This window comes from Haliotis rubra, unplaced genomic scaffold, assembly GCF_003918875.1.
Source record: "Haliotis rubra isolate DU_JTF1 unplaced genomic scaffold, ASM391887v1 Scf878, whole genome shotgun sequence".
NCBI lineage: Eukaryota > Metazoa > Mollusca > Gastropoda > Lepetellida > Haliotidae > Haliotis > Haliotis rubra.
Genome location: NW_025767610.1, coordinates 12,865 through 31,629, shown reverse-complemented (window position 1 = coordinate 31,629; position 18,765 = coordinate 12,865). Strand labels below are relative to the sequence as shown.

At 39.5% G+C, this 18,765-nt stretch overlaps 1 protein-coding gene and 1 long non-coding RNA gene across 2 annotated transcripts in view; both read right to left on the bottom strand.

The window, feature by feature from the left end:
• The window catches only part of LOC124263293, a 31,865-nt gene extending 28,882 nt beyond the window's left edge, over nucleotides 1–2,983 (bottom strand). Inside the window, exons 1-2 of the long non-coding RNA XR_006894806.1 lie at nucleotides 2,938–2,983; nucleotides 1,132–1,241 (exon numbers count right to left, since the gene is read on the bottom strand). This is a non-coding gene — a long non-coding RNA (uncharacterized LOC124263293). The remainder of the gene's footprint in view (nucleotides 1–1,131; nucleotides 1,242–2,937) is intronic.
• Nucleotides 2,984–6,636: 3,653 nt separating this feature from the next.
• On the bottom strand, nucleotides 6,637–13,494 carry LOC124263295. Its single transcript, XM_046697881.1, has 4 exons — nucleotides 13,382–13,494; nucleotides 12,752–12,851; nucleotides 9,800–9,945; nucleotides 6,637–7,531 (listed from the first exon to the last, which is right to left on the bottom strand). Exons 1-4 carry the CDS (start codon nucleotides 13,431–13,433, stop codon nucleotides 7,416–7,418), a joined length of 414 nt encoding a protein of 137 aa, XP_046553837.1. The 5' UTR covers nucleotides 13,434–13,494; the 3' UTR covers nucleotides 6,637–7,415.
• Nucleotides 13,495–18,765: the final 5,271 nt, after the last annotated feature.

Below are 18,765 nucleotides of genomic sequence, written 5' to 3'. Positions count from 1 at the left end.
AAAAAATGTTAGATCCTTTTTAACGCCCTTTTTATTATTCTCAATTGCAATATGAGCCTCTAAAGAGTTGCCACGGAAACACACACAAGGAAAATGTTTCATAAATGGCTTTTGAACAGTCGTTGTAAGGATAACATGCTTTTCACCTCCTTGATGACGAGTGGTATATCTAGCGCATATTCTTCTCACAAGTTAATGTTTTACAAGAATTGCGAAGGCGCAGCACTGGTTCTGCTAAACGTGAAGTGAATGCGTTACATTTCATGAATGAGATTACATTTTATGTATGAGATTACATTTTATGTATAAGATAACATTTTATGTATGAGATTACATTTCATGTATGTGTTACATTTCATCTATGTGCTACATTTCATGTATGAGGTTACATTTTCTGTATTAGATTATATTTCCTGTATGAGAATACTTTTCATGTATGTGTCAAATTTCATGTATGAGATTACATTTCATGCATGTGTCACATTTCATATATGAGATTACATTTCCTGTATGAGATTACATTTCATGCATGAGATTACATTTCATTATGAGATTACATTTCGTGTATGAGATTACATTTCAGATATGAGATTACATTTCATGTCTGTGTTACATTTCATGTATGAAATTACATTTCATGTCTGTGTTACATTTTATGTATGAAATTAAATTTCATGTCTGTGTTACATTTCATATATGAGATTACATTTCATGCATGTGTCACATTTCATATATGAGATTACATTTCCAGTATGAGATTACATTTCATGCATGAGATTACATTTCATTTTACATTTCATGTATGTGTCACATTTCATATATGAGATTACATTTCCTATATGAGATTACATTTCATGCATGACATTACATTTCATGTATGAAATTACATTTCATGTCTGTGTTACATTTCCTGTATGAGATTACATTTCATGCATGAGATTACATTTCATGTATGAGATTACATGTTTATGCAAATATATGTCTTTGGAGCCGCACATTGAAGTGCATATCTAACTCGTCTATCCATTCATTTTATTCAACAAAGCATTTCGAAATACCTTGACTACTGTACCGCCCTTATCTGGACGATGATTTGTTTTTCAGAAAATTAAGGGTGGAGAATGTACTCACGTCGTTTCTGGATCTAATGAGCGAATGGGCGTTGTTTTATGCTGCTTTCAGCAATATTCCAGCAATGTGACGGTGGGCGTCACACATTGTATCCATGTGGGAATCGGAGTCTGAAAGTAATAGCATATCTCAGAGCATGATATCAAACTATTCCGATTTATTCAAAACCAACTTCCTCGAACAATCGAGGTTAGTGAGGACGAACATTAGAAGTAAGGATATTACTGATAGACTTCATCTGCCGATGTGAAGTATCTGCTGCCTGTGGAGATATCAGTCAAGTGAGTGAGTGAGTGAGTGAGTTTAGTTTTACGCTATCTATATGGCGGCGGTATGTAAATAATCGAGTCTGGACCAGACCATCTAGTGATCAACAGCATGAGCATCGATCTGCGCAACTGGGAACCGATGACATGTGTCAACCAAATCAGCGAGCCTGACCACCCGATCCCGTTAGTCGCCTCTTACAACAAGCATGGGTTACTGAAGATCAATATCCTAACCCGGACCTTCACGAGTATCTGTGGGAAGTAATATGCATTCATGATTAATGTAGATCAATATTCTAACCCGGACCTCTGTCCTCTTTACAATGTTCCTGACATTTGATTTTTCTCCGATCATGCACTTTATCTGCGATTTCTGATTTCCGTGATGTTGGTAGTGGGGGGTTGGGGGTCGCTGACCGACCGACCGACCTATGTCTAGAATTTGGTGGCTACGTGAAACATAAAAAAAATGATGCCCTATATATACGTCTGGGTGCCGTTGTACAAAGCGATCTTAGCGCTAAGGTGACCATAACTCCCATACTTTAACACTGACTTAAGGTAGCCTTAGCGCTAAGGTTGTTTTGAACAACAGCACCCTGATCACCTGGTTGTAATCACTGTTAACTTGAAAACGGTGGAGGAATCTACATCGAAACGTCGCTCTATGCATTAAAGAAGCAGCTACTGTTATCCATAAAGTCGTATGCTTCGTTGATGACTCGCGAACTTCTGGAATGCCGTCCGTTACATAACTACATAAGGCCAAAGTAGCAGAAGGGACGTAGCTTTACCACAAAGATCTACATGATTTAATAATTGAAGAAACCCCAGCGAATAAAGACCATTTATGTTATGAAAACTCTGATAATAAATGCATTGTTTTACTTTTCTACACTTGCATACTTTTAACTAAATACAACACTACACGCAGACAAAATAACGCATTTTTCTATTTTATGAACATGAAAACAATCTTTGTACCAAGTGGTATGTCCTTTGAAGGTCATGCCGCTTGTTCAGTAGTACCTGACTGCCACCTCGTCTGCAATCGCCCGTGTTTCTCTTGCAGTGTTCGGACCGCCTCCGTGGTGTAGTGGTTAGAGCATCCGCCTGGAGAGCGGAAAGTCGTGGGTTCGATATCCGACCGCGTCATACCAAAAGACGTTAAAATATGGTACTTGTAGGTCCCTGCCTTGCGTTTGGCATTAATGGGTACAACAAGGACTGGTCGGCTCGGAGTCAATATAATGTGTCTGAGTGGGGTATTCATGCTTCACTGCGGCATGGTATCTCAGTGGGCTAGCACTATAAAACCAGCTTCAGTCTGGGCTGGTACAAGCAGCCGCACACACACATACACACGCATGCACGTCGTCATATGAGCGAAATATTCTCAAGCACAATTTCACAATTTCTGGTGTCACCCGCCGAGATATTGCTGGAATATTGCTAAAAGCGGCTTAAAACCCAACTCACTCATTCCCTCACTCACTGATCAGTTTCTGAGAATCAAGGTTGATTTCTAGGACTGTACCTGACTGACCACACTCTGTATTTTTTATCCACGACCTGTCTTTATCTTTGGCCTTGGGAAAGGTGTTCCATCCCAACCACACACACCACCACCACCACCACCACCACCACCCACCCCCTTTGGATGCTTGGCTGAAGAGATGGGTGTGAGTCATGTTTCTAATATGGAGGCCGTTCTGTGAACCTTGCCTCTGATACACTCGATATTTAAGATATGACGTCATGAAATTCGTACAGACCAGTCAACTTACTTCTAAGGAGGTTTCAAGCACCCATCGACTGACCAATCAGAAACTGCGACGCACAATGATTGGAGTGACGTTGCAGGGATTTTCCAACGGGAAAAGAGTCACAACCCGAAGTTGGGGGCGGTCGTCGTTATTCTCGGAACACATGGTGTGTACATCAGCAATTCGAGATATCTCCTTATCTGACAAACATTTACGACCCGGACATAAACCTTAACGGAATATCTAGCAGCTATTGTAGGTGATCACGCTCGTTATCAAAAGACGGGTACGGCCATCGACCCAGTTGGGCTAAATAAACAACGTGAAATGTTTCTCGGGCATTGGCGCGTCACCTTTATTTGTGCGAGTAACACGTTTTTATTGCCATTTAAAAAATATAAGTTTGACTTAGCCGCGTCCCGATCATCCATTTGTCCACCAAGCACGAGTGTCTGAAAGAACGAGTGTGCTTCCGTTTTGCAAACTCGCAGCACACTCGTACTCTTCTGTACAATGCAGTGCGCACTATGCAGCTACCGAACACTGATGTGCGGAGTTTGTATGCAGCATGGCCGTCCTGGTATCAGTGAAAATCAACGACGAGGCTAAAGTCCTACGCCCGTGGACAATTTTGTATAGATTCACATAACACAAGGGGAGTTATATGATGCCGTGTCAAGCTAAACATTGGAAGCTGACAATGACGATTGGGTGTGTATGCCCGCTGAGTACGATGATGTTTTATTCTTTGAATCTGACATGTTGTGTGGCCAAATCGAAACTAGATTCGTTTGACGACATATTTGTAACTGCGAGGGTGACAAATGTAGTTGCTAATTTCGGAAGATTTTTCATATTCATTGGTACCTCGACCAAATTTAAATTTAGTACTTCTGCCTGTTACGGGGATGGCAGTTCTTGTACTAGCTGACTTAAACTCACACGTCAAACTCAAAGTGTGCATTTCGTTATTTGATGGATTCCAATAAATTATCCACACCACCAAAGTTGCAGTTTAAAGGGTAAAACATGAAGAAAACACTCCCTAATGACTTCATAACTTTTCTGCAAGTTTACAATGTAGGTTGACACAAATCTGGACACTCTTGGGGTCGTTTTGTTAATGTTATGACTGATATTCTATGGAAAATTGATCCTCAAAGAGTTCAGATGGATGAGAGGTCTTGTTATATACCAGAAATGTTTTCACATTTCTTCAACTACAACATACCAGAAAACTACGAGCACATAGTTGGAACCATGAAAAATGACCAACTTCTCACAGATATTCAGAGACTTGATATGATTTCAGGTATGTCAAGATTGTACATTGTTTAACACCTATTAAATGATGATAAAATGATAAATATACTGGACAAAAATAGTTAGGGATATTTGTAAATTATGAATAATGATCTATTTATTCATTGACACACTGATAAAATAACCAATCATAAAAATACTCGGTTTATTCAGCTCTTTGGCTATACATGTGGAACTGAACTCAAAGACATGAAAGCTGTTGATGGCAGTACTCCTAGAACTGACAGTATTGTCACTCATGTTCTGGTAGGTGAGGATCCTGCAAAAGAGAGTTACCCTATGTGTGTTCCTGGCTCCAATATCCACAAACATGGAAACAAGAGGAGACAGAGCCTTTGGGCCAAACAAAGAAGAGTTGACGATATGCTTGACTGAATCTACAACTCATTAAACACGTGCTAAACTCCCCAAGCTGTATTTCTGAGAGAAAAAATAAAAATGTGTTCCTCCCTCGTCACTTTCTTTTCCATCAAAAAGTAAAAAGAAAGTCCGACCGCCCTCGTCACTTTTGAAAAAAATGTGCCCGAGAAACATTTTACTCTTTTTAGGCAGCCTTATATCCTACGAATAATGACATTATTTAATGCAAACAAAAGCCTCATGATGCCACTTTTGCAGCATGTATTATCTGCTCATTTGTACTTTCTCGTTATTTCAATTATTGTCTCGTAATTTGGGGTATTTTATGTTTACTTCATGTTTCTTTCTAAAAACTTGAAATTGCGATTATTTTCTCTTTGCCTCAAACATGTTCTCGTTATATAACTTATTTTCTCGAAATTTCGATTATTTTCTCGTTACTTCAAGATTCTTTAAAAAAATATCATTTCGTTTTTTCGATTATTTTTCTCGCTGCTTCGATTATTTTCTCGTCATTTCAAGTTTCCTTCTAAGAAAACTTGATGTAAATATAAAATGCTCGAAATTTCCAGAAAATATTCGAAAAGATTTGATAATAGACAAACTGATGGAAAATGTCGCTAAAAAGGAAAGAATTTGTGCCATAAAAGTTACAGCATTAGGCGTCAATATAAACACATGAACAACTTGGAAGTTGAAACGCGCTCGGCAGTGTAAGATAGAAGGTAGAAACCACCGTCTATATGTGCAGTGGGTAAATATTTACCTTTAGTATTAATGCCTTCATCAGCCAGACACTTGAGGTGAATCAGTGCACTAACAATACCCAGGGGTGGGGGCGACTAACAGGATCGAGTTGGTGTCTTACATTCGAGAAACACATACACGTTATCTCACCCCAGATAGTTTGTGTTGAGCCCAAGTATTTCGAGAGAGTATAAAGCGTCTCCGCTAGAATTTTTTAAAGTTCAAAGTCAATACATTATCCCTGACCTCAAACTTCATTCGTTTCTTTAACTAGACAGACCCTCCAACAATCATATTTCGATCGACACGATGATACGCTTGGGGACCTATTCTGTTTATTTTGTTTTTGTTTGTTGTTTAACGCCGCGCTCCGCATTATTCCAACTACATGTGGTGGTCTGTAAATAATCAAGTCTGGATCAGACAATCCTGTGATCAACATCATGAGCATCGATCTGCGCTACTGGAATACAACAGCATGCGTCAACCAAGCTAGCGAGTCTGGGCACCTGATCCCGTTAGTCGTCTCTTACGACGAGCATGGGTTGCTGAAGAACAATTCTAACCAAGATCTTCAGTAGTCAAGTGAGTGAGTGAGTGAGTGAAAATGTATAGTCACATCGGCAATATTTCAGCCATATTGTGACTTAAAAAGTTATAAATTAACAATAAACACAATTACATTATAAAACACCTGTCGACGAAGGACAGTAAAACAATTAGATTATCACAGGAATAAATTTAAGACTAGTAATTAAATCTAAAATATTTTACTTATCAATAACAATACAATATAAAACCGGCCATAGATTGCCAACAACTGAAGGTAGATCACCAAGGACCTATTCTATCCTGAATGCTTACGAGGAGTACTATTCTAGGAACCAAACAGACACATGTATAGCTACGGCTCCGACAAGCCAAGGACTGTGATCAGAGAGAAACAGAAACTTGAACCTAGATCCGTAACTAACACGACCCACTCAGCCATGACTGTTTGGCCAACCATGTCTCGAAACAAAAACAGAACAAGATACTAATAAAAATGCATTTTATTGTGAAAAGTTCTCCCCTAAAACAACCAAACCCTGTGTTTAGACATTGTTAGATCCTACGAAACAACGTTAATCATTAATTCATAACTATAAGATTACACGTATGGAAAGCTTTACAGTGTGCAGTTACACGATGATTACGACTCCATCAATTCTTTCAACAAAATATTTAATATATTTTGCGTATCATACTGGATGTGTTATATACTTGTCAGTCAGTTAGCTCTCAGATCCATAAACTTACAAACATGCTATATGATGAATACAGAATGAATCCGTCAATTCTTTCAACAAAATATTCAATATCTGTAGCATATTACATTGTATGTGCTATGTACTTGTCATTCAGATAGCTCTCAGAGCCATAAACTTGCAAACATGCTGTATGATGAATACAATATGAATCCGTCCATTCGTTCAACAAAATATTTAATATCCGTTGCGCATTACATTTTATGTTATGTACTTGTCAAACAGATAGATCTGAGATCCACAAATATATAAACAAGCTGCATGATGAATATAAATCCGTCCATTCTTACGAAACATTAAATACGTATGTCAAATAATACATTCTGTGCATATTGTACCTGTCTATCAAATAATTCTGAGATCATTCCAACCCCCACCCCCCACCCCCCGGAATTTTGTGAAAATTTGTTTTAAAAAACACGCCCTGTGATGATTATATCTAATGACCGTGTGCTTCATGTCCTGCTTCCTTCAGCCAAGGGGATTCCCCACTTCATCTCCTCCGCGATGTGTCAGTACTTTGGGGGATAGGCTGCAGGGGCAACCGGGTAGGGTGCGGTTGTTGGGGGTCCCGGGTAGGCGGGGGGAGGGTACTGTGACATCTGTTGGTTACCGTAGGCGCCCTGCACTGCAAATAGACAAATTTACACGGGTTTCAGATCAGACTGTTTTATAAATTAAAGTTATGTTATTGCTTCATTTATCTTGTAAAAGATCAATCAGGGATATAACCTTCGGAGTATTTCTGAAACATCAAGCTTAATTTGGATTTCTTTTTGTGACAGATACAAGTTTGAATTTCCATGTTCATTATACTTTAATGTTGGTATTATGCTCTAGCATTCAATCAATCAATCAATCATCCTTTTTATAACCATAAGTTTACAAATATGCAAAGCATCATGGGGGTATTTTTCAAAAATATATCACTTTTAGGCTATGGCTTGAAACAAATCCAGCAATTATGTACAGGTAAACTAATCATGTCATGTTGACAGACATTATAATGGAAATAAATTTACATAGATTTCTTAATTGCTTCATATTATGAGTTTCAAATAGGGTTGACATTTTATAATAGTTAGGGTTGTTTACATAATAATTCTTTAAAAACATATTTCTGGAAGCAGTAATTTTATTATATTGAAATAAATAATGAAACTCATCTCCGAGTTGGGAGGGACATGACTGACAGAATCGTTTCTTTGAGGGAATATTTTCCCAGCCACCTGTTTTAATAGGTAATTTATGGTTGGCGGTTTTAAATTTGATTAAAATATTACAGTGCTTTGTTCCTAATTTACGTTCCAGTAAAGAGATATCATAATGAGATTTCATACATTCGTAGATAACAGCTTTAGAGGAACATGTTATGGGGTTGTTAAACAATTGAAGCGATTGGTCCGAGATTCTAAGTTGGACAGCTTGGATGCCCAGTCGTCTAAGGCGACGCAATTCATTGTGTTGGGCACGCCAGAAATCTATGAATGTCGAATCGGGTGTCGAATCCCATTTTGCCTTGTTAAGGTTTCCATGTTCCAACACCATACATTGCTCGTTGGTCTCACCGAAGTGGTAAAACTTCTGAGATGCGTATCACTTCGTGCTTTTCTCACCCACTCACTCAATTACTATCAACCAACCACCCATCCACTCACTCAATCACTCACTCACTCACCCAAACCACACCCACCCACTAACTCACTCACTCACTTATTCATTCACTCACTTACTCACTCACTTTGAACAATATTTCAGCTATATCAGTGCGTGACAACTACATGGAGGAGGAAAATGATGCAAAGGTTGGCGACGTTACACGACGTACACGTAGATGACCCAATGAGTATGCGTATGGTGCCAATAAACCAACAAACATTAGCATAGCAAATCTGGGATTCGAACCCATGGTTTTCTGTCGCCAATCTCTACACAACAAATTCCAAGCCCCTAAGGAAATTTTAACCACAGGCAAACTGTAGCGCAAATAGGGTTGTGCAACAGAGAAAAAATGACCAGACCACCCAATTGCGAAGCGAACAAAGGTTGGCAACGTACTTCCCTCGCTTCGGTTCGAAAAATATATTTATAATATCAAAATAAAATATCGCCACCAACAAAGGTGGACACCTATTTCCGAACAGGGTTGTGCTCTCACGATTTCCAACCTCATATTGATGATCAAAATATAGTTAATTCAACATTTTAAGCGCCACTCATTGCCGAGGCACATCAAATCCTTCTTCGCTTCCATTACCTCTGCCGGCGCAACGAAGTGAAGGAACAGGGGAGTGAAATCTAAATATACTTGCTGAGTCATATGTCCGTCATATGTAATACTTATGGAGTTACCTTCCTTGCTTCATCACCCAGTACAACAAAAGTGTGTTGTTTTTTTCTTCTCCTTTTGCCAGTAGAATAAGTGTTACGAACATTCTAACAATAACGACGGAAGATAAGAAAAACAATCTCCAACGGTTTGACGGTAAAATTAGGTAATATGATCTTTCTTTTCAATTTCTGCTTATTCTTGTTCCTTCACTCCGTTGAACCGGAAGCTGGCATGGGTAATGGAGGCGAAGAACGATTTGACATGCCACGAGTGACGCTGTTAAAATGTTAAATTAAATATATTCTAGGTGAGTAATTATTAAATATGAGGTCAGACATATGAGAGCACAACTCTGTGAGGAAATGGGTGTCTACCTTTGATAGTGGCGATATGTTATTTTGATATTAAGACTATTTTTCGAACCGAAGCGAGGGAAGTACTTTGCCAAGCTTTGCTCGCTTCTCTCGCATATAGTCATTTTAGTCTTTGTTGCGCAGCCCTATTTGCGCTTCAGTTTTCCTTTGGTGTAACAAAGGTACATAGATGCGTGGAAAGTATCCATACTTGTGGTGTTTGTAACCACTGTAACGGAAGGGCCCTGAGTGTTATCATCCTCGCTCAGGTTATTTCTTCTTCGAAATTGTCGGAAGCATGCTCCTATGCAACTCAGGACAACTGCCACGCATGTGCAGATGATACCAATGCTGGCTCTGAAATGATAATAATAATGATTAAAAGTGAGTGAGTGAATATGCTTTTACGCCGCTTTTAACAATATTCCAGCAATTTCACGGCAGGGGACACCAGAAATGGGCTCAACTCATTGTACTCATATGGTCTTCGGCGTGACGAGCGAACGCTTTAACCACTAGGCTACTCCACCGCCCCGGAATTTTGGAAATACGTAGGGTGTGACAGCATTGCATGCATAATCTACACTGTAAACATGAGGTGAATCAAAGCTGATATGTTTAGATATAAACTGACAGATATCCTGTTTCACCAGAAACAGTGTAACAGTGAGGCATGTGTTTCTGTTTTATCGTGGTGACCTTTCCGGTCAAGCTTGTGTACACGAGTTATTGATAGTGTTGAGGCCGCTCAACAATATCGAGGAAGGGCACATGATGCAGTTGTTGTAGTTTCGACTTGACATTGGTTTCTCGTCAAGGAAGTACTACAATACAGTCTGTCCCTCAAACACACGTTCTTGACGATTCGATCCCTGTTCCTGACATACCTGAAGTTTAAAGATCATACTGACAACGTTCCGTTACAATCGACATCAAGGGGATACAAATCTGGACTGACTGATAATTTGTAAACTGTGTCAGGGGTTATCCAAGTTAACTTGCAGCATTGAATGTCCAGCATTGTATTCCAAGCATTGTATCCTCAGCATTGTATCCCCAGCATTGAATCCCCAGCATTGTATCCCCAGCATTGTATCCCCAGCATTGTATCCCCAGCATTGTATCCTCGGCATTGTATCCCCAGCATTGAATCCTAAGCATTGAATCATAAGCATTGTATCCATTGTGTCCCAAGCATTGTATCCCCAGCATTGTATCCCCATCGACATCAAGGCGATAAAAATCTGGACTGATTGAATAGACTGTGTCCAACTTGCAGCATTGAATCTCCAGCATTGTATTCCAAGCATTGTATCCTCAGCATTGTATCCCCAGCATTGAATCCCCAGCATTGTATGCCCTGCATTGTATCCCCAGCATTGTATCCTCGGCATTGTATCCCCAGCATTGAATCCTAAGCATTGAATCCCAAGCATTGTATCCCAGCATTGTATCACCAGCATTGTGTCCCCAGCAATGTATTACCAGCATTGTATCCCCAGCATTGTATCCCCAGCATTGTATCCTCAGCATTGAATCCTAAGCATTGTATCCCCAGCATTGAATCCTAAGCATTGAATCCTAAGCATTGTATCCCAGCATTGTATCCCAAGCAATGTGGGTAATGTGGTTAACGAGGTATTAGTGATCACAATACATTGGGGTGAAATATTTCCAGAAACAATGCAGAAAATGAGAAACGATCTGTCATATTGTACATTGTAGTTTCAAATTGCTTTTTATGCACTTTAAAATCTAAGTTTGATTCTAGCAGACCTCTACCTAACTGAAACACACAAAATGTTTCTGCATATTTTGTTTCCTGAATTTTGTGATGCATTAATCGCAGATTTTGCGTCTTGAGGGATACCAAGATAAAAGGTCAAACCAATCGTGAGGCTGAAACATAGCAAAACCAATTTCATTGAGTTGACAGATAAAATGTAGAAAAATAAAACATAAAAACAGCTGAATTTGTATCAGTTTTAGGTGAGGCGGGCTACTTTTTGACCGACCCTCATACTTCCTGTGAACAGAGTTTCAGTAATTGAACGGCCCGTCAGCTTCACGTATGAGGACAGCTACAGTAGTTGGCCATAAGTAAGTCATTATTAGTGAAATTCCCATAGACTTACATGTTAATTAACTGCTGCAAGAATAATTTTCATAACTTTAGTTTCAGTCCCAATTGCTTTCAGTACTTTTCTACTATCTAGGAAATCATCTCAGCTACATATACATAAATCCCATTCAATTTTCCGATGATTATTAAGAAAACTGCAACTATTTAAACAACATATATTAGACGTACCAATCAGGTTTAACATGGCTTTCTAGGGGATAGATTAAAATTAAGTTGTACTTAATCAGGTGTCATTCGATAACTAATCAACGGAAATATGAAAGAAAATTTTGTACGCGTAGCTGAAGATGATTTTCAAGATGTTTGCCAAATATCAAAATAAAATGACTTCTACTCAATTTATGAAAATTATACTTTCAACAGTTAATTAACATGTAAGTCTATGGAAATTTCACTAATGATGACTCATCTATGGCCAACTAGTGAGAAGTGATACAGCCATCAAACATTGACCACTTTGACTAAACCCACGAGAACAGGTTTCAACTGATTATTTTATTGGCATTCTAGAAGTTGGGAATCAATAATGAAGCATACGACTTTATGGATAAAAACCTGTTCCTTGGAAAGGAAAGTCGAAACTCATTTTCTAAATTCCCTGAAACCAGTCAAGGATCAGTTTAATTAGTCACGACCTATCTAACATTTACCGAACTGCCTTTCCATTTACCTTGACCTGTTTTGAAGAAAAAAACCATCTATTTCCATTATAATATCATCAGTTAAGTTAACAGTAATAGGGATTCTGTGGGAACTCGTCGTTTTATATTTGGAGTGAAGATAGTGTTACAGTATGATATTCAGCCCGGCCAAACAATAGCCGGGTTGGCACTGGGACTGAGTTGCTGCGTCGCTTCCATTTGGATGTCAACAACAAAAAGATGCTCACGGTTACCATAATAACGCTTGACGTCTAAAATACCGTTGACAAACAACTGAAGTACCCTTTCAAAAGGTCGTTAAACGATGGCACACAGGCACACAGGCACACGCGCACACATAATGTTGATCATTACTTACCCGTTACCCAAACAACAGTCAACATAATTTTCGTCCTCACAACATCCCAAAATACAGGTGAATGACTCGTCCTCCCTGTAGCAAGTTTCAGCTAGTGCATCTGAAGAACACAAAGAAAAATGACGCCCTTATGTCTTGTAATCACCATCGTTAGAATGCCATGTTGGATCTCTCACTGAATCAAATTGTACATTTTTACAGGTAAAATCAGAGTAATGATGTCCGTATGTCTTCTAATTTACTCGTTAGCATGTCCGATCTATGAATCAAATTTCTAATCTTACTCGTTAGCATGGCATGATGGATCTCTCACTGAATCAATGTGTACTTTAGTACAGGTAAAATCAGATTAAAGGCGTCCTTGTGTCCTGCAATCTGCCTCGTTAGAATGAGTGCTGCACTCATAGCAATAAAGAAGTTGACTGTCAATAGAACTTGGTTTTCCTTCATCTATACAACTTCTAAAATGCCTCTCAAGGAAGTAGGACATTAGTTGTCAAACATGTCCATGGCGAATCACACGCAAACCCAGTAAAGCACATTCATCAAAGTATTCAATTCTGCAGTTGTCAAACATTTCAAATACCGTTTATACCGTGAAATGAGCAGATAAAAAGTGTTCTGACGTACCTATTACACAGCTAAGTAATATCCATAAGGGCAACAGAATATTCGCGGCCATTTTGAACACTGACGGCAGACCAAGTGAGTCAGTTTGCTAGTTACACGGCTCTTATATGTTCTGATTGTCTGGCGTATCTGTGTTACCATGGAGGGAAAGATATCGCAAGGAAAGACGGAACTGCATATTTCGAATCTTGGACAAAATGCAATTCGGGATACATTGTGCAATGTTGACGTTTCAAGCATTCTATTTTAGTTGTTCAGTTCATAGCTGTGTTTTGTGCAAACAATTTTTTGCAAGATTATTTGACAAAACTAGGATAAAAGCAATACGTATCTATAAGATAAAGTTATTGGGGCAGTTATGCTCAAAGCTATATTGCGCAGGCTTAGTTAATCCACATACGACCTACGCAGTATACTGTCTACCATGCCATGATCAGATAAAGCGCATCCAAAACCAAATACCCACCTACCATACAATGAAAAACGTTATATCCGACATTATTCAATAACGATTTCAAATGAACGAAAAGTTACATTCACGTTCTTCTATCCTAATAATACATTGCACTTGTAACTGTTCCAGCAAAGAACATTGTTCAAGGACGATAGTGGCGGTGGGGTAGCCTAGTGGTTAAAGCGTTCGCTCGTCACGCCGAAGACCCTAGTTCGACTCCCCACATGGGTACAACGTGTGAAGCCCATTTCTGGTGTCCACGGCCGTGATATTGCTGGAATATTGCAAAAAGCGGCTTAAAATCACACTCACTTACTCACTCACTCACTCAAGAACGATAAATTTATTTGTATTTGTTTGTTTGCGTATTTGTTTGTTGTTTGTTTAACTTGGTGCTCCGTAATATTCCAGGTATATGTCGGGGACCAAACATTTCAGTGATAGAGTGAGTGAGGATGGTTTTATGCCGCTTTTAACAATATTATGATTATTAACTGATATCGAATAGTGATGATACCAGGTGGTCGCTTGCTCCGTTTACAAGATTCAAGTACATAAATTTGATCCATCTACAATGTCCATGAAAGTGTGTAAACTGTGCAGTACTGGTTGGACCTAATTCGTCCAGTCAATCAGTGTTTATGATTTCCTGCGTTACTTATCGCCGTGGCGCGTCAGTTCGTCACGCTGAAGTCCCGGGATCGATTCCCCATATGGGTACACTGTGTGAAGCCGATTCTTGGTGTCCCATGTCGTGATATTGCTGGAATATTGCTAAAAGCGACATAAAACAACATTCACTCACTATCACTGTGGCGATGGCTAAGCTTTATGAAATCCACTTCAGTTAAATGAGGGAAGATGTCTCTAAGATCATCAGTGTTATCCTTTCTCAACGTGAACGATATATTTCCGTTTTGCTTGCAAGTGAATATTTGACTTGACTTTGCATGTGTTTGCTGTGCAAAGGGCAGTTGAGCAGGATTTGCTTACCTTTTCGCATATGTTGACTGTTTGGGACTTTGCTGAGATGTCCTAGGGTATGCAGTAAGTAAAGTGACGTCGGTATATGGTCGATACATGATTTGATTTTGTCTGTGTGAAATGTTGACAGTTACTGATAAGTGTATGGACACAGTTATTGTGTCTTCTAAGCAATGTCGGGTAACAAATATACAAAAGACCGGATATCTAAATTAGCGATCACCACATAATCCGACATGAGGGGCGCGCGTCAGTCTCCAGCTAAACATGACAGCTTTTGTGGAGTTGGAAGCTAGACTGTGACTGAAATATTTCGTTTGATTTTGTTTGATTTATATTACTTTGTATTATAAATGTATTCTGCTGTATACATATACACGCATATGGTTGTCATTTGCAGGTTTTGATAAGTTTGGATAAGTAAAATACCTGATAAGCAAACAATTTTGGAGAGTCCCTTGAAATTTTACTTATCAGGTTTCCGTTGTATAGTATGACCAGAAATTATTGAGAATTTTAGGAATATGTTTAATTGGATTTCTAATATAAACAACCTTGACCAGCTTTCAAGTGCTTGGTTTCATTCAAGAGAGACAACTCCGTTAATCCTTTTCCATTTGTTTGTGAAGAGTTGTCCCCCTTTGTTTACTTGCTAGCAGACGACATATTCAGTGATCCTTAGTATGGATGATTTAGAGAAGAGGAAGTTGATTTTAGAGTATTATAACAAGGACATCAGATCAGCTAAAGTGGTTTCAAGTAGAACAGGCATCCCTTTGTCCACTGTTTATCGTGTTTTGAAAAATATTGCAAATGGATATGGCATTGAGCACCAGGGAGGCGCAGGTAGGCCCAGAAAATTGACTGTCGACGACAGGAGGCGGCTTGGTATTCTTGTTTCTAAAAACAAATGAAGGAGTTTAGAAAACTTAAGGCTGGATATGATTGATAGAGGAACTGTGGCTGTCTGTAAGGAGACAATTAGAACTGAGCTGCATGCAATGGGTTGGCAGAAAAGTCTAGGAATTCCATCACCGATCATGAAACCTTGAACAAAAGGAGCGAAGGTTGAACTGGTGCTTATAGCATAGAAATGTTAACTGGGACAATGTGATTTTCTCAGATGAAAGTTCTGTGTGGCTGTTTCCTAATACACTGAAATTCTGGACCAAACAAACTGAAAAACCTTTCTATCAGCGCCCAAAGTACAGTCCGAAATTTAACTTGTGGGGTGGCATATCTGTGTTAGGGGCAACGCCCCTCTGTGTATTTGAAGGGAATATGAACACTGAGCGGTACACAGATTTTTATCGAGGGACATTTACTTCCATCTGCTCACGTGTTCTATGGACATTTATTGGATTTTCCAGCAGGACAACGACCCAAAACATCGTTCACAGCATTCACAGGCCTGGTTTCGGACCCAAAATATGACATTATTAGGTTGGCCAAGCTATAACCCTGACCTAAATCCAATAGAAAATGTTTGGGGACTTATGAAGGAAAGTGTCAATAAGAAAAATCTGACAAATATTGCTGAAATGAAAGAAGAGGTGGTCCGATATTGGGACAGCATGGACCACGACTTTCTAACTTCTTTGATCAGTAGTATGCCCCGCCGCATTGAAGCCTGCATTGCTGCCCATGGTGACTTGACAAAATACTAACTGTTCACCTGTCTTTGAATCTGGAGTTATGTTCTGCTAATATTCACATTTAATACGTGAGTAATGAGTGAAATTTAAAAAAAATTACAATCATAAATTCTCAATAATTTCTGGCTGTACTGTATGTGCGTTTATAGTAGTGCAGTGGCAAGGGGTGAAAATAGATACTTGGCGGACTAAAGCATGAAACATTGCAAAGTGCTGGGGAATATCAACGAATACATACATAAAGTAGGGGAACTTCATTTTTAAATTACGATTGAAAAGGTTGGCAGATATATTGAAGTCATTCAATGATGATATGATAATAATGAATGTTTCGAGAGAGCATCACCACTTGCACTTCCTTATGACCATAGTTGTTTGTACAGTAATCGCTCTTGAAAGATGATTGGTGTATGACGTGAAATCTGCTTGTGTACGATTTTCAATTTCAAAGAAACAAACACTAACAACTATGTTGCAAGATGATTGTCAAAATTAATGGTGTACAGAGATATATCGACCTTCTTCATCAAGAATGACACCCATGCGTGGGGCTACTGCGTTGTGGACGTGCATCCCATGCGTTGTGTTTAGGTGTGGTGATAAAGAGAAATGGTGGTGCGTTCATAAGATATCTGTCTTTGAAACGTTTGTTAACGCTTATGCTTCCAAACCAAATTGAAAGTTCAGGTTCCCCTACTTTTTGTATATATGTACGTTTATGGAGGAGGGCTAAGCCTATGATGGCCATGGCTAAAGTTTCTCATTTCTTAATGTAAATTTGACTGTCAATTTCTTCGGTGCACTGAGGCCTGTACGTCCTTACTATCCCGAGCTAAACTCTACTTGTTCAGTTACAACCATGTCTGACACTTAGATACACTTATTTGTTCAGTCACTACTATCTGTATTTATTTTCCAGGATAAAGGGTTCACGTGTGTACATACAATGACAGTAAGTACACGTGATTGCCGGTAGGAGCCGTGTGGTAGCCTAGTGGTTAAAGCCTTCGCTCGTCGGCCCGGGTTTGATTCCCTATATGGGTAGAATGTGTGAGGCCCATTGATAGAGTCCCCCGTCGTGATATTGCTGGAGTATTGCAAAAAAGCGGCGTAAAACTAAACTCACTAACCCACTCATTGATTGCGTTTAGCATTGGGACGCAAGGAGAAAAGTCAGTTCGTTGGGGTGTTTGTTAACGTAGTAGCGACATTATCACAGGTAGGTCATGAAGACCTGGAATAAGTGAGTGAGTGAGTTTAGTTTTATGCCGCTTTTAGCAATATTCCAGCAATATCATGGCTGGGGGACACAAGAAATGGGCTTCACACATTGTACCCATGTGAGGAATCGAACCCGGGTCTTCGGCGTGACGAGCGAACGCTTTAACCAAGAGGCTACCCAACCGCCCCTGTAATAAGTACTTTACGGATCACCCCAGTAGAATCATAGGACCTACGCTATCGCAGTATAACGGCGCTAAGTGTGCCAAAAATGTTTGTGTTTGGTCGGCAGTCCTCAAATGTCCTAATTCTTCCAAACACACGAAGTTGCACCTTACATCAGTGAGGAGGTTTAACGCCGCTTTTAGCACTTTTCCAGCAATATCACGACTGGGGACACCAGAAATGGGCTTCACACATTGTATCAATGTGGGGAATCGAAACCGGGTCTATGGTGTGACGAGCGGACGCTTTAACCATTAGGCTACCCCATCGACTCCTACCTACATCAAGGCAATCAGCTGATATCAGGTGTAATCTGCGTGATGAGTGTGTATGTAAACACACTAGAGTTATTTACTGTATTTCTTAGAAAGAAAGATGCAATTCACAAATTTAACTCACTCACTCCTTGCTTCTTTCTTTCTTTCTTTATCCGTGAAGATCAGGGTTAGAATATTGATCCCCAGTAACCCATGCTTGTCGTAAGAGGCGACTAACAGGAGGCTCGCTGACTTGGTTGACACATGTCATCGGTTCACAATTGCGTAGACCGATGCTCATGCTGTTGATCACTGGATTGTCTGGACTCGATTATTTACAGACCGCCGCCATATAGCTGGAATATTGTTGAGTGCGGCGTAAAACTAATCTTACTCACTCACTCTTTCTTTCTTTAACTAGACCCACCCTCAAGCAATCCATATTTCGATCGTAGGGGTGCGACGAAACGCTTGAGGACCATTGTTATAGAAAATACAGTCAGTTCTCTAAAGTTTGGTTTCTTTGTTGTTTAACGCCGTACTTAGCAATATTCCAGCTGTATGGCGGCAACCTGTAAATATCTGAAA

Bases quoted from the DNA above. Each gene is read 5' to 3' on its own strand.
- LOC124263295 (XM_046697881.1), bottom strand. From the start codon at position 13,433: ATGGCCGCGAATATTCTGTTGCCCTTATGGATATTACTTAGCTGTGTA. The intron at 12,852-13,381 runs GTACGTCAGAAC...TGTGTTCTTCAG, and splicing joins ATTACTTAGCTGTGTAATAG to ATGCACTAGCTGAAACTTGC. The intron at 7,532-9,799 runs GTATGGATACTT...GTCTATTTGCAG, and splicing joins AGTGGTTACAAACACCACAA to TGCAGGGCGCCTACGGTAAC.